The sequence below is a fragment of the Paramisgurnus dabryanus genome, chromosome 21, assembly GCF_030506205.2.
Source record: "Paramisgurnus dabryanus chromosome 21, PD_genome_1.1, whole genome shotgun sequence".
NCBI classification, from domain to species: domain Eukaryota; kingdom Metazoa; phylum Chordata; class Actinopteri; order Cypriniformes; family Cobitidae; genus Paramisgurnus; species Paramisgurnus dabryanus.
This window is the reverse complement of record NC_133357.1, coordinates 22,692,511-22,715,097: the sequence shown is the minus strand read 5'-3', so window position 1 is coordinate 22,715,097 and position 22,587 is coordinate 22,692,511. Positions and strand designations below refer to the sequence as shown.

The 22,587-nt window shown below is 37.5% G+C and overlaps 1 protein-coding gene across 5 annotated transcripts in view; it reads right to left on the bottom strand.

Moving 5' to 3' along the window:
- Window positions 1-996: 996 nt before the first annotated feature.
- Window positions 997-22,587, bottom strand: part of sulf2b (sulfatase 2b) — a 238,677-nt gene continuing 217,086 nt past the window's right edge. For 3 of the 5 annotated variants that reach the window (XM_065286280.2, XM_065286278.2, XM_065286279.2), the window contains 11 exons: window positions 16,576-16,632; window positions 16,137-16,269; window positions 14,056-14,287; window positions 13,553-13,784; window positions 13,361-13,457; window positions 10,271-10,365; window positions 10,109-10,171; window positions 9,860-10,029; window positions 9,630-9,772; window positions 9,424-9,547; window positions 997-3,343 (listed from right to left, as the gene is read on the bottom strand). In XM_065286280.2, coding sequence (XP_065142352.1) covers window positions 2,751-3,343; window positions 9,424-9,547; window positions 9,630-9,772; window positions 9,860-10,029; window positions 10,109-10,171; window positions 10,271-10,365; window positions 13,361-13,457; window positions 13,553-13,784; window positions 14,056-14,287; window positions 16,137-16,269; window positions 16,576-16,632 — 1,939 coding nt within the window. In that variant the 3' untranslated portion in view covers window positions 997-2,750. Of the gene's footprint in view, window positions 3,344-3,762; window positions 3,817-5,929; window positions 5,964-9,423; window positions 9,548-9,629; window positions 9,773-9,859; window positions 10,030-10,108; window positions 10,172-10,270; window positions 10,366-13,360; window positions 13,458-13,552; window positions 13,785-14,055; window positions 14,288-16,136; window positions 16,270-16,575; window positions 16,633-22,587 lie in introns of all 5 variants that reach the window. The other 2 variants (XM_065286281.2, XM_065286282.2) reach the window with 2 other exon arrangements.

Here is a 22,587-nt window from a genome sequence, read left to right as displayed (position 1 = left end):
TGCTCACTAACACAGATTTAGACAGATTTGTGAACAATATTTGAGAGAAAGTCTTAGATCCTTGAGTTCACAAACGTGTTGCTTTTATAATTTTGTTCATCATAATAAGACGTAAAGCGCATTTTACGTCCAGACTACTTAAGACCGGGTGTACGTTCAGCTGTGGTGCAACCAGCCCCTGTTGTTTTAAAGAGCACTTATTTCATTGCTAAAACTTGGAATAATACAATGTGTTCACACGGTTTATGTTTGAAAAAACACATTATTTTCCATATAGAGTAAATTTTTGTAGCTCCAAATTTTACTCTCTTTCTGAAACGCACGGATTTGAAAATACGATTGGGCAGCTAATCTGTACGTTACCTGTGATGTCAGCCGGAAATTTGATGCTCCTATCATGTTTGAATGATTTGCTCACAGTGCAATGCTAACAGGAGTTAACTTACAGGCTGTGAGTCCAAGCGGGAGGAATTATGATAATGTCGATCTTTACTACTGTACATCACCAATCCCAGGAAGTAAACTGTTGCCTACAATCCATGTGTTTGTTGTAGTCCAAGAAAAAAGTTTTATGTTGGAGATGATAACTCGCGTCATCGTTTACTTTGGGGTTTTTACCTTTTGCATAACATGTTCTAACACATTTACACATGCAAGGAAATCGTGAATCGTACAATTGGTGTACTTTAAATGGAATTTATAAATAATGATACTGCTGCTGCTGAGTGCTTTATTCTGATTGGTTGAGAAATGTTCCACGGGTATGCATTATTTTTCGATAAACACACACTTGACCTGTCAAATGTCTTAAAATAACCACCAGAGCAATGTCTGTGGTAACCGTGTTTACCTCTGCTTCGTGCCGTAGTACCACCTAGGGTGTGCATTATTTTCGAATAATTAAATGGCCCGTCGTCAATTATTCCTTACATAAATTAAACACGTGTCGGTCTCATTGTCTTTATGTTATGAGAAAAGACCAGACAGAGCACATCATTTAGGCATTCAACACTTTATTCACAAAGTAATGGGCACTATCAAATGTTCACTTGTAAACCAAAACAAAAATATAGGTATGATAAATCTATAGTGCTGTACAAGATTTCATGTTAAAACCGTTTAATCTCTTTTATATTCCTATTTCAAAAACAGACATCCCTTTGAAAGCACCAAAGGAAGAAATCTCTCTCTCTCTCTTTCACCGAGTTGTCTCTTACCATCCAACTTTTTCTACACAGTACTTTACAATTATTACACAATCTCAGACAAAACTGTATTAAGTTTAACTGTATTAATGAATGTTGAGGGGTGGGTGTGACATATTAACATCAACTTTGGGTGCAATTTCATATCATACAAGGGGCACCAAAGTTGTCATTATCTACATGTCAACCTTTGTAAATGAACACAATGAAAAATCCCAGAGTATGTGGACTGATCTAGGGTCAGATTTACCTCTTGTACATCTTCATCTCAGTCACAAACATCTGTAGGAGCTAGAATGATCTAAAACGGGATTTGATGAAGACTGATGAATAATTTGTGACCCTTCCTGTGAAACCCAGCTAGAGTCATTTTTTGTGATTTACTGTTTTCTATACAAAATCATCCTACATAATGTAAAGAAAATGATGTAAAAATATAACCTTGACATCTTTAATATTGACTGAGTAAGTTAAATCTGAATGTACTCATTATTAGATTATAAGACTTAAACCAGGATTTCACAGACAGGGTCACATTTAACAATTACATCACCATATATATGAATTATTAAATTCTTGTTAAAAAATATACTGCATAAATAATATAACCTGAAGCTGAAGTGATGCCTTTATGCCTGGTGATCGGTTTCGTTTTTAAATGTATGATAAAAATATTTTGTAACCATTTATATAAACTGCAAACACCCATTAAAATACATACATCAATTTCATATAGTTGCTCTGATATTAGTAGCGAAACCTTTTTAAGTACAAGCTAGGGTTACAAATATGGCGGCAAGTTTGTCTGTACTTGTGTACTGGGGTAAAGACATTGTTATCAGTCATAATGCATAACAACAGGACTGAATGACTGATTGAAGAAATGACAATCATTTATACATTTCAAAACAAGGACTGCAAGAGGCAGAAAGACATAAACGAAAAAACAAAAAATGTTAATTAAAACAACAACTAAAACCAAAAGCGCTGCTTTATCACACTGATGTGACTTCAGAAGACAAAGTAGATATTTTCCATATTCATACACACACACATAAACTCACGCACACACCGTTCACCATTGACCAATTTTGAGGTCTTGTTCAGTAAAGTTGTAAGGCTGTTAAAGATAATGTCCCATAGAAAAAGACACAACACCAAGTAAAAGAGAAGCAGCCATCAAGGATTATGGGTGCAAAATGAATTTCAAACTGAATCAAGTAGGCACGGACATAAAAACTCTTCTAACTATGAATCGTAACCCCCACCCATCCCAAATCCCCTAGGAAAAACAAATCTAAATGAAAAAAAAAAAAACAGGGTGAGTGGATAGGTAAAAGATAAAGGATGTGCTTAGTTCAAAGCCTAGGTGATCTCATAGACAGTTTGGGAAAATGGACCGGCGGTAGCTGGGAATGTTGCTGAATGATGCCACTCCAGACAAACAGAACATATAGGAGAGAGAAATAAGTCTGCCAATAAACCTTCTGAATTATTTAGGAGTCTCTTTATATCCTGAGAAGGGAGAGGAACGTAAAATGAGAGTCAAACCGATTCCTGCAAAACACTGTTGCAGTCACAGTGGGTGGAGCTTAAACTCCCCGTCCGTCTCGTCGCAAACTCCTCCCCTTCCTCCTCATCACCGTCCCTCTCTTCTCTCTCCGAACCTTCTCTCTGTTTCAAAAAATCATCTCCCGGCCCTAGCCGAACAGGTGGTGGGCGACGTGATGAAGATGAAGGACGTCCGCCCTGGTTTAACCCCAAAGCGTCTTTTAAAACCTCAGCGCCTGCTTCTTTTAATAAAAGAGCGGGTGTGGCCAGAGTGGTCAGGTAGATGGCTGAAGCGGATTGGCTGGAGGAGGACACTAGGGCGTGGCCTCTCCTTATTTCTCCATCCTCCGGATAGTAGGGCTGGTTGTCGTTGCTGAGGAGCGTGAACATCTGGTCCACAGAGCGGCTGAAATGAGCCCAGTCCTCCAGACTGAGTGTGAAGTTGAGTTTGAGATCATAGGCGTGCTCATCAAGTCTGTACAAAGGTTCAAGTTCTGACCAGTTCGACTCTCCGGGAAACAGGTCAGTGTTTTCCTGGACGTCCTCCTTCCAGGAATTATCCTTCCCAGCCTTCCCAAATTTGCCCTCTGTTGGGAAACAAACAGACGCAAACGCACGAATAAGAAATTAGTGTACAGACAAAAGCTAGTCCATCAAAGTACTAAGTGGAAATATCTAAATGGAGAAGGATCGATGCAAAAAACCTGAAAAACAAATGTGATGGCGGGAAAAATGTGATGGTGGGAAGAACATAAATCTTTCAGGCATCGAGCGAGATGATATGGAGAGGATCAGGGGGCTAGTGATGGGAATCTTCTCTCGTGATCGAAAACAAAAAAAAGTAAAAATAAACGAATGTTGTATCATGCAGGCCAGGCAGAACTGAATGCATTCAAGAGAAATTAAAAAGAGAGAAAGAAAGCGAGAGATTGGTGAGTCAGATAAGATAGTGGCTTGGTGGCATTGTATCCTATGGACGAAAAGCAGAATTATTATCCAAACTCACAGCGATTTGGAGACAGGCTTCCTCACTTTAGGCCATTTCCGGCGCTGAAACTGCCTAATGTGACAAGCAATGATAAGACAAACTGTTACCCCGCCCACAAACTGAAGCATGTGATAGAGACATAGCCAATCAGAGCACTCAAAGGCTTTAACATACACACAACCCAAGGCTGGATACATGCAAGGCACAGTGTAGGGCAAGAGAGACAAAACAAGAAATACAAAGACTAGTACAATATGCGAAGGAGAAGACATTGAGATTGACGAGGAAACAAACTGGAAGTTTACATGATTGCAGACAGACTCATGGTTTTGGACTTTCGTGATATTTGTCGTTTCTGCTTAGAAAAAGTATGTATTTCACGTAATAGCAAAACATAGAGATTAAAGAAATAGTTCACCCTATAATAAAACATTTGGCCATATTTTTCTCACCATCAAGCCACCCAAGGTGTAAATGACTTTCTTCTTTCAGCCAAATACAATCAGAGTTATATTAAATAATATCCTGGCTTTTTATAATGTTATTTTATTGCACACGATTTTTAAAGCTTCAAAAAGTCCTTTCACCTGACCTCAGCTTTATTGTGAACATATAGCTGTATGAATTAGTTTTCAATGGATGTGCTTTTTGGAGCTTTAAAAATGGGGCACTATCCAATGCCATTATAAAGCTGAACAGATCCAGAATATTTCCAATATACTGTAACTCTGGCTGAAAGAAGAAAGTCAAATACGCCTAGGATGGCTTGAGTGAGAGTAAAAAAAAATCATTTTGGGGTTAACTGTTCCTTTGTGGTCTGCCAATTCCTTATAATTCAGAGCATATGAAATAAATGACCAGCATATTTTGGGAGATTAATTTAATTTTAAATACTGTAAGTCTCAGTAGACTACAATGAATATTTAAACTTGCTTTTAAAAATAGTTTTTTATTTGGTATACTGAATTTACAGATTCCAAAATTTGGGATAACCTGGAGTCTGTGTTAGTCGTATCATCAGTTTTCTTTTCTCATTCGTGATCTTAAATGATCTGGGTTGAATAAGGCTCTAAAAGCATCACATACAACACAGAAATCACTTTTACAATAATGCACTTATGATGAAAGTCCATGGGCAAAGCATTTCAGGGACAAAACGGACAAAACATATTATTACTTTCCACTATCACTAAACCATTTATAATGTACAGTCTTGTGTAATATCACTACGCCTGCTGCAGCCATGTAACAGTAGCAAAGTCCTTGATTATAACGCCAAAATGAGAGTATAGTTCCTAGCCATATCTGCCTAGAAAATCACAACTTAAAATTTTCTGTCGTTCTTAGGACACGATGTAACTACAGAAGAGTCAAGATTTAAATAGAAAAAATATCAAAACTCTTTGGTTATTTCTGAGCATGATGCTAATGGTCTAATCAGATTCAATGGATTATGCTAAGCTATGCTAAAAGTGCTAACGCTAGACCCGGAGATCAGCTGAATGGATTCCAAAACGGTAAGATTCAAATGTTAACTCTAGGGGAGCTGGAAAATGAGCATATTTTCAAAAAAGTGAAATGTTCCTTTAAACTTCTCTACTAACTTTTTAAGATGCTCTTAAGATTATCTAAGTGTATTTATTTGTGCTATTTTGAGACACCATGATTATGAATGAAAATGTGCTAAAATGTTTTTAAAAAATAAAAAATTTAATTAGTCAACCCTCGTATTGAACTTAACCCCATCTTTCGTATGAAGATGGGTTCACGTTTACTCCAAGTGGTACCTAAATAGATTTTTAATTTTAAACTCTTGCTCCATAGACTTCCACCGTAAGTTCATTACATCCTAATTTTTTTTCAAACAGGGATGTTTTCTTTTAGTCAGGGATGATGCCTTTAACCCAGAACATTTCTTAAACACCCTGAGCTCAGATAAGAAATCTTTTCAACATTTTCCTCTTTGACAATAATGTCTTCTCCTTCATTCATTTAGAGTTGAGTGAATTCCTCTGTCGTCTTTACTGTAAGTGTGTGATGTGTATCAAGACTATTTTAACATTCAAGTTCAAGCTTCAAGCTATCTACAACAGAACGGCAAAGGTGGATTAGTATCTGCATTCCCAATAACCTTCAACAGTAGCCTTCTAGTCTAAACGGGGTTAAATTTATTTGGCAGTGATACCTGTATTCATCAAAGCTGCTTCTCTCTTTACCTCCTGAAGAAGAGACAATATCATTAGTTAGAGACAATGTGATGTACAACCCCATTTATATCGCAGATCTTTATGAAAACATCACTGGAAGTTACAAGCTGTGGGCATCTATCCGAGGGTCAATGGGCTCAGAAGTGCCAAACTCAGAGCAATGCATCCATATTCTCATGAATGCAGTTTTATAAGTCATACATGTAAAAACAAACTATGCAGGTTTTACAGACTGGGAGTTTTCTGAGAGTTAAGACTTGTAGCACATGACTTTGCATATTGTTATTGTTTCCTGACGCGCTTTCTGTGTAATGCAATATTTAGGACAAGCATCAATTTAATGTTGTAATTACGTAGCTGCCAACAATATTCTTTAATTTTTCCGTTTTTACTCTTGCTATAGAATGCATAATTCCAAGTCTGATACAGCTCTGAGTTGAGCTTCACGTTGTCTTCTCGAAATAACTGTAGTTACGATATGTCGTAAACGCAGCAATACTCTCAGAGTATGCGATTTCGGATACAGGGCATGATTTTCTTCTTGCTAGTGAGTTGCAGGTGGCATAAAGGGGGAGGGACATTTGTGCAGTGCAACATGAATACTAAATTTATTTTTTATACATTTTGCTGGAAGAAAAGTACTAAAATTCAAGCAACGGAAAATGTGTTTTGTAAAATTTTAAGAGAACACCAGCATATAATCTGTATCGACACGTGGACTAAAAGATACAATCATGTTTTACTCCATCATCTAGGGCTGCCTAACGATTAGTAATAAACTATTTTATTTGCAGAATAAAAGTTTTTGTTTATATAATATATGTGGGTGTACTGTGTCTAATAATTATGTATAAATACACACACATGCATGTATAATAAAACAACTATTTATATAATAAATATTTTAATTGATATATAATATAAATTAAATGTATATACACATGCACATATTTCTTAAATACATTCATGCATGTGTGTGTATTTACTAGGGCTGGGCATAGATTAATCTATATTAATCTCATACAAAAAAAAGTAATTTTTGCATAATATATGAGCTTGTTATGTGTGTATATATTATGTATATTTATACACACACATACATATACATAAATGTAAGAAATGTTTTATTTAAATATAGTTTTTATTTATAAATAAATTGTATATATATATATATATATATATATATATATATATATATATATAATTATATATATATATATACACATAATTATATATATATATATATATATATATATATATATATATATATATATATATATATATAAATATATATATATATATAAATATATATATATACACACACACACACACATGTAAATGTTTCTTAAGTACATACATAAATGTGTGTGTATTTATATACATAATAATTACACACAGCACAAACTTATATGTTACGCAAAAAATTACTTTTATTTTGTATGATATTAATATAGATTAATCTATGCCCAGCTCTAGTATTTACACCTCATACAAAATAAAAGTAATTTTTGCATAATATATGAGCTTGTTATGTGTGTATATATTATGTATATTTATACACACACATACATATACATAAATGTAAGAAATGTTTTATTTAAATATAGTTTTTATTTATAAATAAATTGTATATATATATATATATATATATATATATATAATTATATATATATATACACATAATTATATATATATATATATATATATATATATATATATATATATATATATATATATATATATATATATATATATATATATATATATATATATATATATATATATATATATATACACACACACATGTAAATGTATCTTAAGTACAGACATAAATGTGTGTGTATTTATATACATAATAATTACACACAGCACAAACTTATATGTTACCCAAAAAATTACTTTTATTTTGTATGATATTAATATAGATTAATCTATGCCCAGCTCTAGTATTTACACATAATTATTAGACACAGTCCACCCATATATATATATATTATGTAAATGAAACTTCTATTCTGCAAACGCTAAGTCTTTTAACTCATTTGCTGCCAGACTTTTTTGAAAAGTTGCCGACAGCATTTTTTGTAATTTTCACAAAATGCATTCCCGAAAATGTTTCTTCTAAAAATATATAAACATACAAATATATCCAATGAAAGAACAGACCCTCTGTTTTCAAACAAACAATAAACAAACAAACAAAAGGGGAAAAAAATGTTCATCTTATCTTAATTTTTTTCTCAGCTTATAAACTCTTAAATTTTTTTAGCAAAAAGCTGAAATAATTGCATTTTTGTACTGAAATTTTGTTAGAGATAAGATTCAGAACGATTATCAAAACATACACACAGTGTAAAATTAGTAAAAAAAAATTGCTTTGTTGTTTTATAATTTTTTTTATAAATCTAGTGGATAATCGCGGTATTACAGATTAACATAAAACCTCATCAGGAACACTTTTTTTAATGCAAATGTTTTCTCTCAATTGGCTTTATGCCCAGCTGCACTACTTCCTGAACTTCAGCCAGGTCCTTGTTTCCTGTCTTCCATTATTGGACAAACTGATTAATCAAGGTGTGTCTGATTATTGTTGTTGTGACTACTGAGGTCAGGCACACCTGGATTAATCAGTTTGTTTGTGACTACTGAGGTCAGACAAACCTGTGGCCAGTTGCATAAACATAGCCGTGACATTAAGACTGCGTCTTAAGAATGATTCTTACTAACTAGCAATTAGTTAGGGCTAATCAGTCTTATTATTTGGATTTAAATTAGACCAATCTACCTTTCTATGTAACATACTTAAAACAGTTATGATCAGTCTTGAAGAAAAAAAATTCATGACTAACTTTTAAGACTGGTCTTAAAGTTTTATGCAACCGATTAATCAGTTTGTCCAATAATGTCAGACAGGAAACAACGAGCTGGCTGAAGTTCAGGAAGTAGTGCAGCTTGGCATAAAGCCAATTGACGAGATAACTCATCAAAGGCGGAGAAAGAGTTAATGCAAAGTTAAATGTGCCCTTAAAATCATATTAAATTAAGTCTGCATATGACATTTAAAGAAAAAATAAATAAATTGTCAATAGTGGGTGGAAGGTGCCATCAACAAACTGACAAGTTTCATCAACACACGCTGTCCTTGAGGTCATTAAAATCAATGAGTAAATAAATGAATGCTCCTCTTTATCATCAAAATCATCCCCAGAAATATGGACTACATGTCAAATACATCGAAGGACATTTTAACATCAAAATCTTTGACGTGTTCCACCACCACAGTTCAGTAGATCGTTTCCGTTTGCATAAAAAAACAAGAAGAGAAAGCAAGGCAGCGCCAGGGGATCAGGTGAGGATGAAGATGATGAAGATGTAATATTCACATGTCACCTTTCAGTCCCATCAGAGGGAAGTATGCGTGTGTCAGAAGACTGATAGTACGCTGTAGTGTGTGTGTTGTACAGTAACTCACCGATCTCTAGGCTACGTGTGCGGGGGTTACACTGCTTGTGTCCCTTACAGCCTCTGAGCTCCATGAGCTCAACGTGCAGTTGATTCAGAACAAAGCGATCCAGTGTGTTTACTGCGTTTATCAACTACACACAGACAGAGAGAGATTAACCATAACGCATATACACATTTAATCACGTAAATAAATATGTTGTCATGACCGCTAACCTGATATGGATCTGTGTTGATGTCAAAGTATTCCAGAAATCCAGTGGCAAATTCACAGAACAGGAAGTTGTGCGTCTCATTAAGGGTCCTCATGCACCAGTAGGTGTTGTTATTGGCGCTGGTGCATGCACAAAACGGCCCCACTGTCAACAAAGACACAATCAGCAGTTATCCGGTTGATCCGGCACAGACTCACAGATAGTGTTTGTGTGTCCGTGTACAAGTCTCACATGTCCAGAAGGGAGCGGTCTGCCAGTGCTGGTTGTCGTGTGTGAAGCAGGTTAGTCCAGGCATGCTGCAGGTGTCATTGTTACGCAGACGTTTAAGGAGCTTACGTAGTTTCTTTCTGCGCTTTTGCTCCATCAATACCCAGGCCTTTTTATCCTTCTCCTGTCCTTTCCTAAAGAGAGAGAAAGCATAATAAACTAAAGAAGCTTGTATGCACACACAAACACTGATGCATTCAGAAAGAAACTCACCTGAATGGATGGACACTTCCTGTTTTGTATTTTCTTAGCTTACTCTTATACTTGGATTTGTAACTAATAGAAGTAAAGCAATATGAATTGATATCAACATTGATCAATCAGTAAATCTAGATTAAACTGGATGCATTTAGGCATGAGAGATGTCAGTCTCACATGTATTTGCTGCAGTCACAGTCCTCTGGTCGTTCCTTTTTCAGGTGACCTCTGACCTCGCGCAGATTCTTAATCTTCGTCTGAAGTGTTTCGATCTGCATAAAAGGAGACAATGTATATTGTGGGTATCTACAGTAGGAGCTGTGGGTGAATAGACTGATAGTTCACCTAAAAATTTAAATTCTGTCATTACTTAAAGGGATAGTTCGGCCAATAATGATATTAAACCCATGATTTACTCACCCCCAAGCTGTCCGAGTTGCAAATGTCCATTGTTTTTGAGACAAACACATTTTCGGATATTTTAGAATCCGCATTCAGGATGAGAGCTTACGCAGCGTACGGAGGCTACTCTGCTGCTGCTCTATGCCCCCGCCCTCCGAATACAGAGGAGTCTAAGATAGCGGCGCTACCGGAAGGTATTTATTTTCGTTAATAAAGTTTTAAATATGGATATTTCTACAACAACACCGCACGGATTACCCTCAGAAGACCTTTGTTTATCATCCTGGAGCCGTTTGGATTTAATTTGTGAAGGATGGACGCACTTTTTTTGGACTTGAAGGTCGTGGACTATGGGTGGACCCCGTAACATAACATTTAATCAACTGAAAGATCGAAGATATTTTCTAAAATATCCGAAAATGTGTTTGTCTGAAAAACGATGGACATATGCAACTCGGACAGCTTGGGGGTGAGTAAATCATAGGTTTAATATCGTTTTTGGCCGAACTATCCCTTTAAAACTTCATTACTTCCAGAACACAAATAAAGATTTAAAGAAGTAGACATAATTCTCCAAAATTGCAAAAAGAGGGTTCATACCACTCAAGCACTACATTAAAAAGCTTATTAGATATCTTTATGTAATGCTTTGTACACACCAAACAAGAGGCATCGCGTTATGCAGGGTTCACACAGACGCGGTAAAGGACGCAAGCGAGTGATTTTCATGTTAAGATGCGAATAGGCATCCTGCGAACTGAGCGTTGATGCGGGAAACTGGCGGATTTCCGCGCCGTGTTAACCAATCAGGACCTTGCTGTAGTAGTGACATGATAACAGGAAGCGAGCAGAGTCTCAGCGGAGTTGCAGAAGCCACTCTCATGACGCAAATTTCCGCGTGAATGGCTGTTTCTCAATTTGCGTTCTTCAGCGATCTTGCATCCTTGTGTCCTCGCTCTACGTCACCATCAACAGTCGAAGTTCAATTCCAGTTCTCAAGAACGCAAGTACAGAGGACGCATGAAAATACCCGGATGTGTTCTTGATATCGAGGATGCATCGAGTGCAGACTTGCGCGTTGCAAAGTGGGGAGGTCACGTGACCAGCAGGAAGATCGCACACATCTCAATTCTCACAGGTGCGTTCTGTGTTCTCGCGACCTTCTGAGTTCGTTCTTCCAAGGTCGCCTGGCAAGACCAGTCTCCACGAGAACGCAAGTCCGTTCTTTGCGTTCTTAGAATTGAGAAACAGCCAATGTCTCGAATGACTATAATTTCACGCGCGAATGAAGCGAGTAAACTCAAAATGTTCAAGCGTCCAACTACACGTGAATAGTGCGTTTTTGCCGCCTCTACTGCGGCTGATGTGAATGCACCATTACTCGATCTAGATTATTCGTGGGATTTAACTTCGTGTCATGCTAATTTTTCGCTTAAGTTGAATATTTGAGGCGTTTGAGCACGTGTTTTCGAGGCAAACGCGCCACCCATATCGCACCATTCGCATCGCCCCGCACAAGGAAACTTCTGTGCATTGACTTTGAGCAGGGGGGTTGCTAGACATTAAGCTCTACTGGGGCACAGGCCCCCCATTTTTTGCTGACTTTTTTTGAAAGCCTGCTGTGTGCAAGAAGTGTGCAACACTTAAAATGTCTTTTGCTTAACCCACTATTCTACAGTGCAATAGTTACTGCGAAAGATACATATATACAAGCGTATATATAAGTGTAATCTTCATCATACCTAACATTATTAAAATGTTTGGAGGCATAAATTGCATAACATGTTTGGAAATAATGACAGCATTATTATATTTTCTACATTATACAATGATAGCAATGATTAATAACTTATTTTTACAAGAATATTTTAAGAAACCAGTCATTTTATGACTGCTATACTAAATAATCTCAGTCATAGTTACTGCTAACTGTTTATGTAGTGTCCTAGAGTTAAATATAAGTTAACTAAATATTAATTTCATATCTCAAAATACAGAACAGTATAACACATACATCTGTGGGTTTTCTCAGCAACAATGCAATTCTGTAGATTTGACAAGAGGTTTTCCTGAGATTTTCCGCCTAATGTTTGAGACCTGACTGAGTGAGAATGTGTCTTACATTCCTTAAACTCATCATCTCTCCAAAACATTTCTGATGTACATCTACAAAAGCCAATAATGATCGAGGCAAAATATGATTAGCATTATTATTTAGAAACTTACTTTAGTCTGGTCATGTTTTAAACTAACTCAATCGCGTGGCGTCACCTTTTGAATGCGGTTGTCGGCAAATGAACGTAAAGACGCGCACGGACATGGATACGTGCGTGCACGCATCAATGCGACTGCTTTGTCGCTTTTACAAGCGTAAATTGGGCAACTACATTGCATATATATCCGTTTTTGCCGCGATTGTCTTTGCACTAGTTCACTGCTAAAATTTACACTTGAGATTTACACCGGGGCACATGCCCCAGTAAAAGGGGTCTAGCGACGCCCCTGACTTCGAGAATGTCAATGCACGCCCTGCACAAGAATGCGTCTTTCCATTGACTTCGTATATAATGAACTCCTGTGTGCCCTATAAGAAACAGACTTGAATATGTTGATATGAACAACAGAGGTATGCTCAGGTCAGACAAAACTTTCAGCATGCAAAATTTCTCTGCACACCTCTGTGTATATGGCCAGCAACCTGATATAATATCAATGTTGTTGCTTTTAAATGATTGTACAAATTTTAATTGTGCGATTTAATTGTCCTTAACCTGAAAAGGTCACACTGTGATGTATCGATCATCTATCTAAAATTTATAGGTGAACTATCTCTTTAAAAATATGTGACTATAGCATATTTCATACTTCATGGTCAATATGGAGCTTGTGATCCTTCCACGCTTGCAGAGACTTGTACAGACCAATGTCACACTTTACTGTTTCATTGGCCAGAATTGAACACCTGTAAGACACAAGCTGAGATTTACACACCTGTGACAAATGCATACACACACACACACACGTACATGCACACAAAGACAGACACACACTCATCACCTGTGTGTGACTTTAACAGATGAAGACACATCAAGGCTGTTGCTGGTCTGGCTGATTGCATTGGGTCCCATGCCACTAAACTCGCTCTCATCCGCTGTGTTCTGTCTGATGGTGTGGTTCCTGGGGCCTGAGGGTCTGTATTCACCATCCAGGTCCACGGCGTACAGGTCTCCCCCCATTGAGAGCGCACGAGCATAGCGATTCCTAGAGTAGCTCTTTAACGCTTTCAGTTCTGTCAATCATATGTGAACAGTGGGTTGTTTCACTATTTTTTCCACCAGAGGGCAGTAGAGGCACACAAAATAATTTTGGAGAGGAAATGACCCTGACTGTATATACTGTTTTTGTTATGGTAAAGTCTATACATTAGACTTTCTATACATAACCTACATTTTAGCTTTTCTTCATTCATTTTTTTTTCTTATGGGACGCTTTGAATAAAAAAGAATTTTGACAAAGGGATATGGAGATTTGAAGACTTTTTGCTGTGCATGCCTACTCACTCTTTTTGGAGAGAAGTTTGTTTTTTGAGTATGTGCTCAGTCTGTAAGTTTTGGGTTCACAGTCACAGTCTTGAGGGTCAGAGTTCACACTGACATCAGCATTCATACTCTGCAGGTATAGTTGTGATTTTATGTTGGATACAGGCGGCTTCTTCACAGACGACAGACTGGCCATGCCTTTGCATTTAGACAATCTCAACTTCCCCGTGGCATCTTCCACACACTGCCACTTCTAGAGAGAGAGAGAGAGAGAGAGAGAGAGAGAGAGAGAGAGAGAGAGAGAGAGAGAGAGAGAGAGAGAGAGAGAGAGAGAGAGAGAGAGAGAGAGAGAGAGAGAGAGAGGTGTAGGCATAATACCATTAATATCACTATTAAAAATATCAAAGTTATATTTGATTTTATATTACTTTTTTGTTATATTCTTTAGCAAAAATGACGATAAGACCCTTATGCCTTGGTTGGGATCATTCAGAGCCCGTAAAAAATTGAGTGGCCATACGCACCATTTTTGCCGGATTGCGCCTGGCCAGGATTTCGGGTGCGTCCTCCGGAAGTTGCATTGGTCGACCGCATACGTCATCGAGGTTCTCACATTTCAGTAAAATTATTATAAAACAAAGATTTATTTCTCTTAAGACATACAATCATTAAACCTTGATGACGTATACGGTCGACCAATGCAACTTCCGGAGGATGCACCCGAAATCCTGGCCAGGAGGCGTCTGGCGAAAATGGGGCATTTGGCCACCCTAGTTGAAACTGTAATTTTAAATACAGTTTGTTATGGGTTGACTGTATTTGATAGTGTCTGCTAATAAAAGACAAATGTTTCCATCATCGACCCCCATTAACTTTTCACCTCACATGTGACAGCGTACGTGTTTGTTCCTGTGTGAGCGGATGTGTGCTTTTCTATAGCAGGTGAAAATGATCTCTTATTCATCTGAAATGATCACAAGATCACAAATCAGCCTCCTTTAAAAAGCCGTGTTAATGTGGAACAAAAGTTACACCTCACTCACCAGAACACCGGGGTCTCCACACCTATCAGTGCATTAACTATACACAGAATCCCTCTATGATCTCTAACATTGCTAAAATCCCCAGTTTTCCCTGGAGCAGGACTTTTACAAAAAGTACACCTATGCACCTAGATTTCATATAACTACTTCAAAAGTACGATTAGTACCAAATGTATACATGTGAACGTAAATGGTACATATTAGGACCTTTTGAAACAGCTCGGGAGCATTATTCTGACAGTTTAGGTCAGTAGATAAAATTTTTGCTTTGAATATGAGGGGTTTGACTGTAAAATAAGTTTTTATTACATTAAACTCAACTTTGAGCGATGTGAAAATAGCCGTATAGGCATGCATTTATTTGCATTTAATTTTGTAACTTCACGAAAACTGACAGCGAGATATTGGTGTGTGCATCTGAGAGGTGTTTGCCGAGGAGAACATTGGCGCTGTCACTTTCTATAAATGGTAACAACTGCAGAGGCCGTTCAGCAAAATAATACAGATAACACATTACAGTGCCAGACCGTTGCTTATTATAACAAACAGGAAGTTAAAGACACTTTATCTGTATTAAATAGATTTCCGCTGCAAGCTGTTTTGCAAAAGTGGTGGGGACAAAATCATCTGTTTGCTCTAAACTGACAGTTTAAATTGAAGAGCCATACAGATTAATGTGAAGTCCTTAAATGTGCCAAAGAATGCATTGATATAATATTTTAAATTGTGGTATTTGATATCTAAATAGAGGGTATGTGACATTATTAAATAAAAAAATATCCAGAAACGTTTTTACATGTCCATTTACAACCCTAGGATTTGCCCTTAGAATAAAATAGTCTATTATTACCTTATTTGAAAGGGTCATGAATAATAAAGTTGAGCTCTGCACTGATTGGCTGTTTCTTAGAGCGGCTCATTTCAGTAGCTCTCTCTATGTGTTTGTGTGTGTGTGTGTGTATGTGTAATAATAGTAATAATACCTTTTGTTATGTTAAGATACAGAGTTTGAGGAATAAATTATTATTCAGATATTGAATCCTCATAATTCCTTCGTACCTGACCAATTTGTTCGCATGGCGTCTGGTACTCCGCGCGCTGACACAGGTCTTTAACGCGCTGGTATTTGGGCAGGTTGTTCTCCTCCTGGGCCATTTCTTTCCCATCATTCAACACTTTATGCAGCAGTTTCCTATCATTGGTCAAAAAAGAAAGAAATTATTTGAAAAAAAAAATGTCCAAATATATGCATGCAATGGTTTTATTATCATTTTACAAAGATAATGATTTTTAAGGGTGAGTTTACAAAAACCTGAATCTATTTACATTTACAGCAGATCACACTTTGGATGATACATGATCCTTTTAAATAGAGAAGACCTCCATGTCCTCAAAAACACTACATTTATGAGGACGTTTTCAAAAATTCATCACCATCATAAGTGAAGCCAAACCCATCCAGACAGACTCACACATAATTTAATCTGCACAGACTCACCCTCTCTCCACCAGGAATGAGTCTCTCCACACCTTTCCTTTCTTGTTCAACTGGAACCTGCAGTCAGGAGAAACAGATGGACATTGATATAATGGTTTTGTTAGAAGCTGTCCTCCTCCTCAAAAACAAAAAACAAAAAAACCCACTGGTCGTTTGTGCAAGCAACTTATTAAAACCTATAATAGAGTGCTGCAGGTATGATGTATTTTTGTAGGCAAATACCGAAAGCGAGTAAGAATTTTAGCACGTCTGGTTGAATGATTTTGTTAAACTCCTTAAATAAGATCTTGGGTTAACATAAGACCAATATATTTTCACATTTTATTCTATGACATAGAACACACCAGTAATACCCACAGACTGTAAAAAATATGGACATAGTGTCTGTAACGTCACCCATAGGTTAATGAAGAGCTTTTTTGAAGCTTAAAGTATGTGTTGCCTGCTGTCGCCATCTTGGTCGTGCATCGTGCATGGATAACCGAAAATGGATAAAGAGGCGGGACGTGGATGAAGCTGAGGTGGTTGGCTGCTGAAACCACGCCCATCTAGCTCGACTGTAGTGACAGCAGTGGCTGTTCAACTGTCACTCAAGTGGCCATGCCCCTAATTATGCAGAACTGTATGGCTTTATATAATTTAAAAAGATACAAGGTTTAAAACATTTATATCATGTTGGATGATTTTATGTAGAAAACAGTAAATCACAAAAAATGACTTTTACAGGGTTTTGCAGACTGACTTGCTGTAGATTGGGGGTATGTTGCGCAAACTAAGATTGAAAGTCTGAAAAAAACCCTGAAGAGCAGTAAAGTATAGTCGCGTGTCAAATGGGTTCAGCTGAACAGAACTCCAGCCTTCAATTTAAAGTGTATTTTTCCTCTAGTGCTCCTTATGAAGAAACAGGAGATATTGGAGGTACAGTAACAGAAGTGCTGTGCAACTCCTGACCTTCACTGCAGATATGAGCTATTGATCGTTTTGCTCACCCCCCCACCTGGATCCCTATAGCCGGATTTAAGAGTATCATCACTGATCTACTTCTGCCTTCTGATGGGTTTTCTTATCATTTCTCCTTAACAGACAGCTCTTGTTAATTACATTTATATTTTTGGCGGACACTTTCATCCAAAGAGACTATAGATTCAAGGTATTGTATACATTTATACATTTGCGCTGATCCTTGCACTGCTATCACAATGCTCTACCAAGTGAGCTGCAGGAACACTATTTTATTTTACTCATAGTCTATAACATTATTTGATTAGGAACACTTAGGGCCCTATTTTAACGATCTGAAACGCAAGTGCGAAGCGCAATGCGCAAGTGACTTTGTGGGCGGATCTTGGGCGCTGTTGCTATTTTCCCGCTGGGAGAAATAACTCTTGCGCCAGGCGCAAATCAATAAGAGGTTGGTCTGAAGTAGGTTCATTATTCATAGGTGTGGTTTGGGTGTAACGTCAAATAAACCAATCAGAACGCTATCCAACATTCCCTTTAAACGCAAGGGCGCAAGTTCCATTGCGGGTTGCTATTATTATGACGGATTTACCAGGCGCACACCAGGAGTGGTTCACAGCCGAGGAGACCGACGTTCTTGTAAGAGCAGTCAAAGACAGAGAAGTTGTTTTGTATGGGGATAGGAGAAACCCGCCCAAACCAGCGTAGGTTAAACAGGCGTGAGAGGAAATAGCCACAATTGTCTCATCAGCTGGCACCCCCATCGTTGCGCCAAGCGCTACAATGATGTCAGGAGACGGGGGAATCCCAAGCTTGCCAGCATAAATCGGGCACGCCGTGTAACGGGAGGTGGATCTGCCTCTACACAGATCTGCGTCCACCCTCACCGCTGAAAGGGTTTGGGGGCTTTGAAATCGGACCCAAGAAACGCAAGCAAGGTCCAACCCCAAAGTACACTTACAAATCAAGTTCATATACATTAAGGTTTCTTATGAAAACATTTTAATTATTATTTACATAAAATAAACGTAATACAGCCACACAACAAACTTATGAAAATATTTTAATCGTTATTTGCATGAGAATTTTTTAACGCAGCCACACAATAAATAAAAACTATCACCACAATGACTCCCCTTATCTCATGTGTTAATATAATAATTGTAACAGTTTATGATTTGCAAAAATAACTGTTGCATCTGTGTAGATTAGATAAGCAAAGTGTGTGCGTGTTGTGCACGCTATACATTACGGTCAAACATGCGCCCTTAAAATAGCATAATGAACCACACGCAACGCGCCACTGACTTTAGACTAGTTTTTTTTGGTCAGTGGCGCAATTGTTTTTTGAAACTGCAAAATAGCGTCAGTGATGATTTGCGCCACAACAAGCCTCCTTTTTTGCGCTGAACCGCCCAGGGAGCGCAAGTTCATTCCTTAGTTTGCCAACGTGCGTCTGTGGAGGGAAAAACCTGCTGTGCGCCGGTGCAAAATACGAATGATACATGCGTCACTGACGAAGTCAGTTGGGCTGGGTGCAAGATAGGGCCCCTTTATATTTTTGCTATGGCACTATTATGTTTATTCATAATTTACCTCCTCCCATATGTTATATGCTATGGACATGAATAATGCCTCATCATGTTACTTGTTGAAGAGATTTTCTAAGTTTTTAGACTTCTTCGTGAATGCTTAAATCCTCTATAAACTTGCATTGTACGCGATATCCAAGCCAGAGTATCATAAACTTTAAAGCTGTCTTTTTGGACACTCGGTAATCGTCTAAAAATCTATACAATTAAAACCAAAAGCAAACTTAGCAACAGCATAGCAATGCTCTAGCAAGCAACCACCCAAAATACCCCAGCATTGAAGGTCCAAGCACAACTCACATTTTTTAATTTGGGTCTCTCTAATGGGGCTTTCCCACAGGACGTGGTGGGCACTGTTCTCACTGCTGGGTTCAGCGCAACCAATCGCTTTTACGCTATGCTGTATTGCTGTATTTTTATTTGGGTTAAGTAGTTGAGGAGGAATACAGACGCTGCCGTTGCCCGTCTCCATTTCAAGTAACTTAAAGTGACACTTTGTAGTTTTTAAACCTTCATAATATATTTTCAAGACCCTTGTGATGGTACATTGACTTAAAATAGGTTGAATGACATGTCCACCGTAGCCTGACGGGGTCTGTAACACTTTTACTCGTACTTTTAAACTTGGGGTTTCGGGTAGTAACCCGAGCACAAAACAAAAAACTACAAAAATCTGCTTTACGGCATACGTCACTTTCTTCAACTTCTTCAAATTCGGATGTGAGAGCGCAACTATTTATTTTCCTGATGTTTTTGTCATGGCCGAAGCAGCAACTAAGAAAAAGAAAACCTTTTTTGTCGGAGGAGACCAGAATAAAAAGAAGGACGAGGATCAATATTGGGCCAGCTGACATGAACTAAAGGAGGAGGAGGGTTTTTTGACCGATGCTGACTTGGCCCTCATGCTTTTGGACTAGTAAGTAATGTTATAATGCTTGCATATATAAATCCTGTCTGGTGCCCGAACACTATTTTTTTTTTACGTGAATTTTACTGGAGGCTACTTTGAGAGTTTAGAGAGAGACTTGTATCATGTGACATTGTGGCGCCGTGGAGGCATCATGGACCTATGACATGGGCGATCCGGGTTTGATTCCCCTTTAAGGCAATTTTTTATATAAACTTTAACCAAGCAACCACCGTTACAACTGTCTTGTAAACGTGAGCTAGGCGATCTTTTGGCGTTTGGAAAAATAAAACCCATTAAATTATATTATATGACACATGACATGCTGGAAGGCACACTTTGTGACCTAAAGAGTTGTCTTCTTTTCCTTTGCGACAGTGCTGCGGCGCTTGTGGCCTCTAGGGGCGCTAGACCTGAAAAATACATATCTAGCACCTCCTAGTGGCCAAAAAGTTCCGCGGTGTGCCTTTAAGCTACCTACAGCTACCTGATATGTTTCCATGACACAGCTTTTCTTCCGACGTCTCTATAGGGGCTTAAACTTGTATTATAAAGCTCCGGGAATTTCGACACACACAGTGCAAGTTTTTCATCCATTTTGCCTTTTGCGTTTGTTTGGATGGTAATCAGGACAGAGCGCAGTGCAAAAGTTAAACTATTTTGAACTTTGACCGCTCCGCTGCACTCGCACTTTGGTCAATGCAACAACAAACCGTCCTCGCGCGGCACAAGTCATTGAAATGAATGGGTTTCATAGCGCAGCACACCATGTACTGTGTGAAAGCCCCATAAGGTGATTGAGTAAGAGAAAGAGTGACAGGCCCCTCCTTCTTCCCCTCTTTTCCTTGAAAGACTCTCCTCCCCCAATTTCTTATTTCCTGTACACCCGTGGCCACATCCTGCAGAGATACGCATCTCTTCCTCTCATCAGATAGAAAAGCGGTACACAGACTAGCAGTAGACAGCAGAGATGAGATGAGATTTCAGCAGGTGTCATGTTGATGAGAGTTTTGTGCCATGGTAGCACCTGCTGCCATACACAAACAACAAAGTCAGTCAGGTCTTGTTCTTAATCGAGTAGCTGGTGTATTACAGGAATTGCAATGAGTCTTTTTTTAGAAACTCAGGATTTATTTCATTTCTCGGGTCCGGGGGCTGACAACCACATAATGTTTGTTGACTGTAAGCCATTCCATTTAAATGCTGTTAAAAGAAGAAAAGTGTATATTAAGGTGTAACTTTAGGGACGGACCCTAAATTGTCAATTACTGACAAATATATTTCAGCTTCAGTGAATCCCTGATCCAAGTAAAATCTAATTTGTTCACCTATGCTAATTTCGCTAAATATGCTTTTGCTGTCTACAAACAAAACAACACGTTCTATTGAGTAAACATAAAATTTTATCACATCACAAGAATACAACTTTATTTTATTAACTCATTAAGTTTGAAAAACAATATGTTGTCTTTATAAAACCACACTTTCTATTTACCTAACACAGTTAAAATGTTTCTTTACAGACGGTTTCAGCAGTAACAACATAAACAGGCGACTTTCATATTCAACACGTAACTTTCAGTAAACTCTGCTAAGAATAAATAACAACAAAGTACTTTTAAAGTAGTTTATTTATATAACAAGCAAAATAAACAACATGTAGATTACCTAGGAAACCAAAACATTTGTTATTTTCGACGAGGTATTTGTTCAAGAGTTAAGTTTAGCAACTAGGCAGACCATTAAAAAAAATAAAAAATAAGCAAGATATTTTGAGAAATGTTTGTAACCAAACCATCCGTGGAACCCATTCACTTCCATAGTAGGAAAAAAGAATACTATGGAAGTAAATGGGGTCCACCAACGGTGTCTGCGTGGACTCGCTGCGCGGTGGGCATTCAAAATACGCTTACGTATGAGGGACAAAAAAGGCAACGTCCGTTCGTACTGAAATCTATGATTGGTTGAACAATTTTTGGTCCTACGTCTTTCACAGATGACATAAATTTCTACAAATACTTTTAAACAACTTAAACCAGTGATTGCTATCAGGATGTGAGGAGACTTTTAACCAGCATAACTAAAAATGTTTCAGGATCAAATGTGTTACCCTACCTTTAAGGTTAAGATCAGTCAGTGGGTCAGTGACAAAAACGGTTTGGCAAGATGAGAAATTCAAAAATCTTAAAAAAAACTTGTTTTAAAAGCACGCATCAGGTTTATTTCAATGCACATAGTGTATTTATGTTAAATTTATGCAATAAAAATGACATTTGCACCATTTTTATGAAAGTTAAGACTAAATGGACATGAAAATGTCAAATGGTGTAACCGCCAATTGCGCCAAAGAATGAGAAATATTAAATATTTTATCAATCTTGATGGCATGTAAGTGTAATCATAAAAAATCATTTTAAAATTTCATTTTATTAATTATTTTTTAAATGTAAATTTTAATGCGTTTTGTATTATTTGTCCAGACATATGCTGAAAACAGCTGTTTTCTAATAATCTTTGACAAATGATGTAAAAATGTATGTAAAAAATCATATT